Source organism: Hyaena hyaena, unplaced genomic scaffold, assembly GCF_003009895.1.
Source record: "Hyaena hyaena isolate Hyena2069 unplaced genomic scaffold, ASM300989v1 scaffold_582, whole genome shotgun sequence".
NCBI classification, from domain to species: Eukaryota; Metazoa; Chordata; class Mammalia; order Carnivora; family Hyaenidae; genus Hyaena; species Hyaena hyaena.
In genome coordinates, this window is record NW_024081214.1 from 774,806 (window position 1) to 786,866 (window position 12,061).

A 12,061-nucleotide genomic window follows, 5' to 3' on the forward strand; every position below is an offset into this window, starting at 1 on the left:
ACACACACACACACACACACACACACACACTCTGTCACCACTCATTTTCCCAGCTCCAGTGCCCTGGTGTCCGGTGTCGCGGAGTGTGAAGTTGCAGACAGGGAAGGGAAGGAGGCTGTAGGAGCGGGCAGGCACCTGATCATGGGGTGGCAGGAGCTCAGAAGGTGTATGAAGAAATGTTGGCAGTTGTCTACGTCGTAATGGTTGTGTGGAGTATTTGAAGGGGACAAAGCTGGATGTGGAAAATTAGAAGGCTGATGCAGTGGTCAAGATAATATTGAGATGAATTGAAGAATCAAGAGGTGACATTGACAAAACTTGATCGGATATGAGAAGGGAAAGAGGAGAGTCAAGGATGGCCTGCCCCCTCATAAATGGTCACTATGGGAAAATGAAAATGTTGAGGAAGGAAGGAAGGAAGAGAGGATAAGTTCACTCGGGGACATGTTGAACTTGACATACAGATGCTTGGCAGAGTATTGGATATACAGCAGCATGATGCTCTGGAGAAAGGTCTGGCTTACAGAGAGCAGACTAAGTAGAAGCGCTTCAAGGAGGCAGCCCCACAGAACCTGAAGGGGAAAAACAGGAGACAGGGTGGAGACACAGGTAGTAGTACCCAATCCTAGATCCTTGAGTTATTATATGCTGCACTAAGGAGTTTAGACTTCGCCTTTCGGGTTATAGGAGCCACTAAAGGATTTCAGGCAAAAGAATAAGATAAACAAATCTGATTTTTAGAGATGAATTTAGTAATCAACTGAAAGATGAACTGGAAAAAGGAGAGGGTAGAGACATACGGGCAAGTGAAAAGTTATTTGAGTAGAAAAGAATAAACAAGGATTAGGGACTGAATATATTATAGCAGCAACAAAGTTGTCAGGGAGAAAAGAGTTAAGTAAGATACATAGGGATAAATCACAAACTCAAAAGTACGTGTGGCAGAATAAAAATACAGAGTCCTACATGAGTACCTGCAGCCTTTGACCCTCCTCAGGCTTCTAAGTAGGGATTTGAGTCTTTGTGTTGAGAGAGTTTTGAGTGGGATAGTTCAGCTACCAACCTATGAAAAGTGGTAGATTTGTTTTGAGGAAATGGGTGAGTGAAGAGGCTTTTAAACCATTTTGTCATGTGTCATACTAGGTAATCGCCCTCAGGTATTTGGGGGTAGACCACAGTAATGATTTCCTTTACTTTTCCAATTGTTTTCTTAGTAAATGCTACTTTGGGCAAAGATAGTGTGCTTCATGTGGGTCAGGTGCATCCAGGTTACGTTTACACTGAGAGTAAGACTTGGTAATCGATCAAATGCAAAAGTCAATAAAAAGGGAGTCCAAGATGACTCCGGCAATGATGTCGGAAGTCTGGTGAGGTTTCCTACCAAAGAGACATAGTGACTCAGGAACGGGGAAATGACAGCACATTCCAATTTGATTATGTGGAGTTTGAGGTGGTTGAGGGATGGCCATGTGCAGAAGCCTAGCAGATAATCATCACTCTTCCATGACTGGAGCTCAAGTGATAGCCCTGGGCCGGGCATGGAGACTTGAGATTCACTGACATTTTTGTGGATTTTGTGGCAATTGAATACATATTTAATATGTAATATTTAAATATAATGTTTACTATTATATTAATGACAAAGTATTAAATATATTTAATTACCATAACATACATTATATGTATCTACATAGATAGATATAGATAGATAATATAGTAGATCTATATATAGTACTTTATATATAACGTACATGGCTAAGGAAAATGAGAAGGTCAAGTACAGGCCTGTGGGTAATGATTTATATAAGGGATGGTCTGAGAAACAGAAACTATCAAAAGAAGCTGAGGAGGCATAACCAATGTGTGGGCGAAAACCCAGGAAAGCAGGTGTCAGAGAGCCCAAGGGAGGAAAGAGTTTCAAGGCAAAGGGAGTGGTCATCAGAGTCAAATGTCACAGAGAAGGGAAGTTAAGGATGGAGTCACTGGCTTTAGCAATTAGGAGGTGACTTACCCTCAGCAAAGGCAACTTCAGGGGGATGGTGGGAAATGAATCTTGATGACAGTGGGGAGAGGAAAGAACAAATGAGGGATGTGAGCAGAATACTATTTTAAGAAGCTAGTTTGTGAAGGAGAGGGAGGATATAGAATGACATCAAAGTAGCAAAATATTTTTTAAAAAGGGGGGGAAGCATTTTTAGGGGTGTTTTTGTTTGCTATTTATTTTGAAAGTGGTTGAGATTAGAGTATATTTATAAACCACGGGTGTATTAAATTTTTAGGACTGTTGAATTTTGTGGAAGCAGAGTCCCAGAGAAGGGAAGAAAGGATAGGATATAGCACATCCATTCAGAGTTTGTACTTCTACTTAGAGCAGAGCGATGAGGTAGAGGGTTACACATGACCAGAAGGTGGGTGGACGGGTTGGGTGAGCAAAGCGAGTTCATAACAGATGGCAGTAAGGAGATAACAGGGACTGATATTCTGAAGTCCATAGTCCAAATGAATAATAGGGCATATTTCCTTCAACAAACAAAGTGGGGGGGTTTGCACACCTACTGGGCTCTGTGCCAGGGGCTGGCTCTCATCAGATGAAGATGTCATGTATCTCACAGTCCTCTCTGGTACCCACCTCAAAAACTACTTAGCTTTGTCCCTGCCTCTCTTCCCATCTACCTTTTCTTCCCAGCCCCCTTTCTTTTTTCTTGTTTGTCCCCCGCCACACACACACCTCCTGTATGTATCTCTCCTCTCTCTTCTACCTCCTCCACGGGCCTCTCTCTTCCTCTTCTTTTCCTGCCTCCCTTATTTGCACACCCACCTCTCTTGACACCATCTGGTCTCTTTCTCTTCCCGCCTCCCTCCAACTAACAAAACAAGGGAACAAAGTCAGCTTTTAGGTTTTTATTTATCAAATAAACCTTTGTTTCCTGTGTTTAATTTTTTTAAACAAATAAGTTGAAGTATTTATACTTCTTTCCCTAGAGGTGCACAAGAGTCTCAGTTAGCTTTGTTCTGTTGGCTAAAGACTCTTGGTAAACTAAACCTCCCCCAGCCTCTGTCAGGGCCCATGGGGAAGGAAGCAAAATGTTTCATCTGCAACAGAGGCGATGTTTATTTTACACACACTGTTGACTCTGTGAGAGAAGACTTAAATATGATAGTCTTAAAGGAAACAATGTTTTGGAAGTCTGTATGTGATTATACTGGTAAAAAAAACATAAAGAACAAGGGGAAGAAAATCATATCGAGGCCCATACTTTCAGAGTATAAGAAAGAAATTTCTGGCCAATGAATACTGGTTGCATCTGGAAATCTCATGCTGTCTGTTGCTAGCCAAGAAAATCAGTGTCGTTTTCTTTCCCCTGACCTGGCAACGAACAGAATTGAAGGCCCCGTGTTGCCCTGGTAACAGCAGATGACATCACACTACCCAGCCACACAGGGTACCTGGGTCCGGACTCTGGTCGTGGAACCTCAGGATCAAACGGACAGCTGGATGTGACACTGACTTTGGCTTCATTAGCTGACTTAGAGCCACAAGTTTTCCACTGTGTTTCAGCAGAACGAATCCTTGGCACTGATAATTTCTGTTGAGAGTAAATACATAAACATTGCACCCATTGTTGAATTCTGAGCCCAGTCTGCCAACAGACGAACATCGTTGGTCATTAAATTCAGAACTAGTGCTCAAGTTTTATGACTTCTAAACAACACCTCCAGTTACAAACTTCTTGCTAAATGTCTTCACTTGTCCTTTATAAAGGAATCTTTAATAAAGTTTTTAAAACTGTTTTACTTTTTATAAAAGGAAAATTAGTGGTGGAGAGAAAGACCCCTAGAGAGCTAGGGATGAAGCTGAGAAGGGCCCCAGAAGTTCAGGCTCCAGTTCCCCCAAATTCAGGCCAAACAAAGCAATTACTTTCATAGGTATGATGCCATTGGTATATAGAGACATAAAATTGATTCCCTCCCCAGTTTGATCATTCTTGAGAGTGGAGACCAAGTCCCCATGCAGTTTACTTTGTCGGTTTGATGGGACTAGAATTCCTTTCACAAAGGATAAGGTTCGGCTCTCCTTGCGTCTAGTTTAGGATGGTTTTCTTTTACATAAATAATTTTTGCCGGCTAACTTAGCTTTTCTCTCACTTTCCCCCCTTTTCTCTCCCTCTTACATTTCTCAGGACAAATGTTGCCTTTCACTTCACTGCCAGCCCCTCTCAACCTCAGGTAAGTGAAGCGTTTCAAGATTATCATGATTCTACCTGCTGACATTACCCAAAATCCCCACAGAGGTAGAGTTAGCACGGAATATTGCCATTGACCTTTCACAACTGAGATATATTTGTATTTTTGGAACGTCGTTCCTATTACTGAGATTTTAGACACAACATTCAATCTATCCTCTTAACTGGTATGAAATGGGAGGCATGACATTTGTTTGCAGATGTTCCTTGACTCAACTTTGAGCAATTGTGCACCTATTATGCACCAAGGATGGTATTAGACTGTACTAGATGCTGGAGACATGAGGTGAAGCAGAAGGAGATGTAACTTCTGCTCTCATGGACCTTATAATCAAAATGGGGAGGGACGGGGAGTAGAAGGCTGAACACAAAACAGATACACAAATAATTAATTGGGAAATACAACAAAAATGAGACAGATTTTAATTTCTAGAGTGTTATGGGTAGAACAAATTAGTTTCTTCTGTCATAAAGAGCAGGAGTGCTGACATTAGAAGAATTAGATATTTGTGTTTTGCTCTCCATTAAACCATAATCATAAGTAGAATAAATACATGAAAACTTTAAGCTGCTTTTCCATGGACACTTCTAGCTACCTTCCTTTTTTCTTTTATAGCTTCTGAAAGAGTTGAGTCTATGCAATAGCAGGCTTATCACAGATTTATTTAATGTCCCGATATTTATTGTGAACCTTCTACAGGCTGTAATACAACTTAGGTCATGAATGGCTATTTGATTTTTGCAGCGGGCATATTAAAACTTGGATTAACACAATACATGGATACTGTTGATAATCTATTACAAGCACTTATGTGCTGGTAAATATTTAACAATCACTTCCCAGAGAGAACCCCCTGATTTGTAGCGTTTGCCCATTTCTGTGGTGTAAATATCTCCATTATGGCCAATCTTAAGCTGCCAACATGATGCCCTTGAATACAGAGTTGGGATGAGGGGTGCACAGTCAGCTCCCCAAACCTGTATGAGCCAACTCCTATGCATCTTTTAAGACTTAAATTTCCCATCAGTGAAGGCCTCTACAGTGCATAGATACTGCCACCCAGTGACAAAAGAGAACTACAAGCCCACGGGGATTGCCCTCAACATTTACTGGCCCCTATATTCATGAAATATGTGAAAGCACTCATTGCTAGGTGCAATGGGAGATACTTAAAAAGGGAGAGAAAAACTTACATCCCAACTATATAAAGAGTATAACCTAATAGTGCTGTACAGAGCTATACTAAATATGGTAACTAACTGAATGCTGAAATACACTCTCAGTTTGTAGAAAATCAGTGATGAGGGGCGCCTGCATGGCTCATTCGGTTAAGTGTCCGACTATGGCTCAGGTCGTGATCTCAGTTTGTGGGTTCGAGCCCCGCATTGGACTCTGTGCTGACAGCTCAGAGCCTGGAGCCTGCTTCAGATTCTGTATCTCCCTCTCACTCTGCCCCTCCCCCACTCGCTGTCTGTCTCAAAAATAAACATTAAAAAAAATTAAAACTGAAGAAAATCAGAGATGATTGCATATTATTACGGCTTTCTCTTATTTTAAAAATGTATGTAAACATGAAATTCTAAGTAGTTTGTATATAAGTCTCAAAGTAGAGTAAAACATACTTAGAACAAACTAAAAAAGCAAAATATTCTTTCATATCTATGAAAGTTTTACTTTACTATTAACTCTTCCCATTTTGACCTAGATTTTATATCCTCGACTGTAGGAAAGATTTTCTTTTCTTTTCTTTTCTTTTAATATTTATTTAATCTTGAGAGAGAGAGAGACAAAAAGCAGGAGAGGGGGAGGGGCAGAGTGAGAGGGAGATACAGAATCTGAAGCAGGCTTCAGGCTCTGAGCTGTCAGCACAGAGTCCAAACCCACAAACTGAAATCACGACCTGAGCCGAGGTCAGCCACTTAACCAACTGAGCCACCCAGGTGCCCCAAAGATTTCCTATTTATATAAAATCACCCAAACAATTGCACATTCTCACAGAACCTTCATTATCAGATAAAAGCAGATTACAGAAACTGGGTAGGTGATAGAGGCCCAAGATGGTGTTTTGTGGCCTAAATTCCAGCCATTGCTTTGGGTACTTGTCATTTGCTTCTTTCTGATTAAAATCGATTCTTGAGACAAGGGTCAAAAGCATTTATTTGGGGCTTATGATAATTTTGAGATAAAGAAGTTTGATAATATTTTGGCAAAAAGATAAAGCTTCAGCAGATGTCTAATTTTTGCACAGAACCAACTCCTATAATAAAAAAGAATAGATATGATACTCATTATTACTAACAGTAATCATAGCAATGCTCTTCGGTTACAAAGCGTGGCTTCCTTGAGAATCAAGAGCACCTCTTGGGAATTCCAGAGCATTTGCCTTTGGGAGATCTCCATACTGTATGTATTGAATCAGGCTCCAAAATGAAAGGTCAAAAGCAAGTGGGCTTTTGGGAGTGTTACCGTCTGTGACAAGGTATGAACAGACTTCCAAACAGCAGTGTTAATGACACTCCTTAATCTTGAGGTTATTTTTTTCCCCATTAGAAGTCTTTGGATTATTGAAAACATTCTATTTTTATTCTCTGGATATCAGAATAATGTTAGTAAAGAGGATGCTAGAATTCAAAATTAAGTTTTAACATGTCTTGCCTCTCCTGAAACTGATAGATTTGCAGCACCTGGGTGGCTCAGTCGGTTAAGCGTCCAACTTCGGTTCAGATCATGATATCAAGGTTCATGAGTTTGAGTCCCATACTGGGCTCTGTGCTGTCAACACAGAGCCTGCTTCAGATCCTCTGTGCCCCTCTCTCTCTGCCCTTCCCTGCTCTCTCTCTGTTTCTCTCTCTCAAAAACAAACATTTTAAAAAAAAACTGACAGATTTATTAGGGTCCTAGGATATTGGGCTTGTTTTAGAAAATTGGTGTCCTCAAAATCTTAATCAGGTATTTAATGTCAGCTTCTTAAACAGTTACCACATTTATAACTATTGAACAAATTCTCTTTCTTCATTTATTAGCAACATGTTTAAAATTCAGGGTTAATAAATACTGGATTCATAACCTAATCTAGGTAAATGGTATAATTTCTTTCTATTATAAATGTTTCCTGATTCTGATGATATCTGAGAAATACTTTTAAAGATATCTCAGCCTGCTCAAAATTGTGAACATATTTCAGGGGGCTAGATGTAGTGCTTGATCTTTGGATAGAAATATTATCTTTCTATATTCCAGCCAGGAAACCAATTCTTTGGCAAGAAGCCCTAGTGGTAATTTTCACCTATAAGAAGGTGGTTAAGAATCTTGAAGAACCAGCTTATCTGCTTTTCAAAGTGAGCTTCCTATTTCAAAATGATCCCAAATAAGTAAATCTTAGATCAGGTTACATCTTGAATATCTCGAGTTCAAAGGGTTGGAGGGATTTTCTTAAGCAGAAACTGGAATGAAGTACAGCCAAGTTTACTTCAGAAAAAAATGCTAGCAAATGAAATGACAACATCATCTGAAATGGTTACCTTATTTTGTTCACTGCTGTATCCCTAATAATCTGGCACAGAGCCCAGAGCCCTGCACAGAGCAGTTGCTCAATGTGTATGAGACGGATGGCTGAGGGAACGAATGGAGATTTACTTCTGAACTTTGTGCCTCGTATTAGAAAGGAAACAATCCTATTCGTGTACAACTAGTTTTGAGTTCATAACTATAAACATTTCTTTTTTTTTTTTTTTAATGTTTTATTTATTTTTAGGAGAGAGAGAGAGACAGCGTGAGCAGGGGAGGGTCAGAGAGAGAGGGAGTCACAGACTGAAACAGGCTCCAGGCTCCGAGCTGGCAGTCAGCACAGAGCCCGACGCGGGGCTCGAACCCACGAACTGCGAGATCATGACCCAAGCGAAAGTCGGACGCCTAACCGACTAAGCCACCCAGGCGCCCCACTATAAACATTTCTTAATATTAATAAATCATGTCTTTCTTTTTTCTTATTCTCAGTATTTTCTATACAAGTTTCCTGATGATGTGGACTCAGTTATTATTAAAGTCAGGTCTGAAATGGCTTATCCATGTTCTGTTGTCTCAGTCCAGAATATCATGGTGAGTCTTAAAAACTTGTCAGTCTTTCAATATGGAGCACTATGTTGTCACGGGGTAAATGAAAGAGAAGGGTAGGGACTATGTTATCCTCTTACCATGTATCTCCCTACAAACCTGTTAAATAATGAAAACAGTATCTTGTGCACACAAGTGGATTGTCTGTTTGGAGACACTGATTTGGGGAGGTAGAGAATAGTTGACTCCTTACCAAAATAAAGGAAAGAAGGGAGGGAGGATTATGACAAAGAATAAAAAAAGACCAAATTATGGGCTGCACAAGAAATATAGAAATCTATCATTTATTCTATGTTTTAAAAGTCTTAGTCTAGCAGTGAGCCCTTTCTGTCTCAAATGTGTTAATAAAAAAATGGGAAAGATTGGAAGACCATCTTTTCAGTTCACTTTTATATAAAGTGGCCTTTAGAGGACTTTAGATGGCAAGGAACCAAGTTTTAAGAGGACTGTTTCATGACTTTCATCGGAGAAAACTTTTCATGCTTTCTGGCTTAGAAAGGAACCCCTTGCTTGTGATCCTCCGGGTGGAATGTGTGTTGTGTGTAGTATGGTTTTAGTGATGCTTTCCTTTTTATCCCTTGTGCATGTTACAGTGCCCAGTTTATGATCTTGACCACAATGTGGAATTTAATGGTGTCTATCAGTCCATGACCAAGAAAGCTGCCATCACCCTACAGGTGAGGTATCACTTTGGTGGTCACTGTTGTCAAAGACGATGCACAGTGTATAGTCAGGTTACCTGTTGGACGAGCATTCAAAAGATACTGTCATTCACTGTGTGCCTTGGATCTGTTTCCTTTACGATTGGCTTGAAAACAAAGACTCCTACTCCTGAAATCAAAGACCAGGTCATGGCGGACAATACTGCTCTGCCAGGTGCCCCATTCCCCTCGGGGAGTCTTGGGAACCAATGAAACCGTGGGGCATATATCTGACAGATTGCTTAGGGAGGTAAGGTAAGATGCTAATGTACTTATGGGGGGATGCCGATTTAGTGTAAAGTTTACCTGATCCATTTAAAGAAATTAAACATATTCTAATACTCTCTATACCTAACAGTAACCAAAAAAGGACTTCAACAGTGGACAGAATGGATAGGTTCAAAGGAATATGGACCTCATGTGAATAACCATTTGCCCTTTTGTCATTTGTAATTAAATTATTATTTCAATGGCAATTTTATAGAAGAAAAAAGGATTTTCAAAGAGATTCTGTCCCTGCAGTTAAGGTGGTATATACTTTAGGTACCTACAGCTTTATCTGTTCTCCAAGGTAAGGTGATACCGTTTACTGAAAGACAAAGAATGGGGGCTTTGTCGATTAAGCTTCCAACTTTTGGTGTCGACTCTGGTCATGATCTCTCAGTTTGTGGGATCAAACCCCGCATTAGGCTCCACACTGTCAGTGCAGAGCCTGCTTAGGATTCTCTCTCTCCCTTCCTCTCTGCTCCTCCTTTGCTTGCACTCTAGCTCTCTCAAAATAAATCAGGAAACGTTAAAAAAAAATGAACAAAAAGTGAGGAGAGGTTAATTATGATTTAGCTATCAAATGTAAAAACTATTAGGCTTTAATTTCCTAATGCCTCAGTTTTGATAATCCCACGTATCTGCTCTTGTTCACTCATGAATAAGGAGACTGGGACACAGAGAAGCACGCTTAGAGAAGGTCTAAGCCAGGACTCTATCACAGGTCTCCTCACTCAAATCTTTGCATCCCTAACCTAAATTATTTAACTGTGACTGTGTGACTTTTAGGAAAGTCATGTATCATTGGATTGTCAAATAATAAAAACTGAACATAGTGAACCTAAAATACACTAAAAATACAGGATGTTAATTTTAAAAACATAATATACAAGTATTATTATTAAACATAGGCTGTTGACATTTTTTTTGCATGGGGTCTATTACAGTTCTATGTACTTACATGGGCACAAGATAGATTGAAATTAGAATAGCGTATCTGTTTAATTTTTTGGATTTGACAATTATTTTATTGTGGATAAAATCTGTATCATAGGTATCTGAAAGTTCTTTCTAAGAAACGAGGGGCAGGGGTGAACTTTACTTTTCTTCTCTTTCATCTCTTTCTGCTCCCACCCCCATCATCATGGACTTTCTCCCCTCCTGCTATCCTTTCTTGCTATCATAAGTTGTTATGTCTTATGCAGAAGAAGGATTTTCCAGGCAAGCAGTTCTTCGTGGTATTTGTGATAAAGCCTGAAGATTATGCCTGTGGAGGATCTTTCTTTATCCAGGGTAAGAGATAGTGAGCAATGTTTGCTACTTAGAAAAACCTAATGAAATGGAAGAGAAGGGAAGCCAAAAGCTCCCCTTGGCCCCTTACTACCATCTCTAGTTCTCACCAAGGGTCATTAGCAGTAACTTGTAAGGCAGTCTGAGAGACCTTTTAGAGAAAAAAAACAACATAGGAAAGAAAATGATAAATCTAAAAGTATTATTGATACTACAAAATGTCATTTAGTGTACTACATCTTTTCAAAGACTTAATCTCCGTCAGACCATGCAAGGTATATTCACTCAGTTGGCCTTTTATTCAATAAATACTTGCTGTTGTGAAATAATGATTTTATGCAGCATATCAGGGTCCATTTTCTAAGACTTGTTTGGTAGCCAGCAATAATGGAGCCATTTGTGTTAATGAGTAGTCCTTATTTCCACAAGGACATACAAGGAAAATTCAGAGTTCTCAATTACAGTTGCCAAAATTATGCCTTGCAAGATGGTAAGAAATCAAAGCAGGACAATTTATCCCAATGAGAAGGATTGTGTGTACTACCCAAATGGTTATGGGTAACTAGCCAGTCACTACCATGGGAATGCAAGAGGTTGTTAATTGAAAACACAGACCTCCAGCAGCTGATGAGCTACATGTGATCAACACAGAACGTATTTACTGTTCAATATAATATGGTTCTCTTGCCATTTAGGTGAAATGTATTCTTCATGTATTCTTTAATCTCTTGATTACCTAACTCTAGAGTTTTGCCAGTGTCCAATGTTCTTTGGTAAATTACAAGTCATTTTATGAGTATGTAACAAAGAAACAAATTTTCACTGGCTAGAATAATGCAAACCAAAAGACAAAACATCTTTCTATTTTTGTGGCTGTTTTCTTCAGATGTCTGTGGCATATTGAGCCACATGGATATCAGAGGATGAGTCAAGCTTTCTTTACTCAAGAAGGGAGGCTACAGTCTCATTTCTTCAATACTACCAAAATACAACGAGGCAAAGGCCACATTGAAAGTTTAGCCAAAAGGGGTATTGGATGGTTTGCAGCCTTGGGAGTGAGGTTTTCCTCTAGTTCTTGTTAAAAGAAAATTCAACAGTCAGAGCTAAATGTGGATAGTTTTTGAACAACTGTTGAGAAGCCAAGAACCAAGTATCTGATCTATTTTGCCTTGTTCTTTTTTTTTTTTTTTTTTTTTTTTTTTTTTTACCAGAAAAGGAGAACCAAACCTGGAATCTACAACGAGCAAAGAACCTTAAAGTGACCATTGTTCCTTCCATTAAAAGTTAGTATTGGCTCTAGGATTCCATGGAAAGATTTCTATGTCAGGAAGTCAATCATATACTTCACTACTAATGTCGTCAGCCTTCCAGAGAAACATCATAAGAAACCTAATATTTACCCTAGAGATAGAAGAGAGAATCAAAGCTTGTTGTTAAATCTCTTCCAG

General features: G+C 39.5%; 1 protein-coding gene across 2 annotated transcripts in view; it reads left to right on the forward strand.

The window, feature by feature from the left end:
* Positions 1 to 12,061, forward strand: part of SIDT1 (SID1 transmembrane family member 1) — a 100,588-nt gene that overhangs the window by 37,388 nt on the left and 51,139 nt on the right. For both annotated transcript variants that reach the window (XM_039256638.1, XM_039256637.1), the window contains exons 4-8: positions 4,182 to 4,227; positions 8,242 to 8,343; positions 8,952 to 9,035; positions 10,529 to 10,616; positions 11,825 to 11,896. In XM_039256638.1, the coding sequence (XP_039112569.1) occupies positions 4,182 to 4,227; positions 8,242 to 8,343; positions 8,952 to 9,035; positions 10,529 to 10,616; positions 11,825 to 11,896 (392 nt within the window). The remainder of the gene's footprint in view (positions 1 to 4,181; positions 4,228 to 8,241; positions 8,344 to 8,951; positions 9,036 to 10,528; positions 10,617 to 11,824; positions 11,897 to 12,061) is intronic.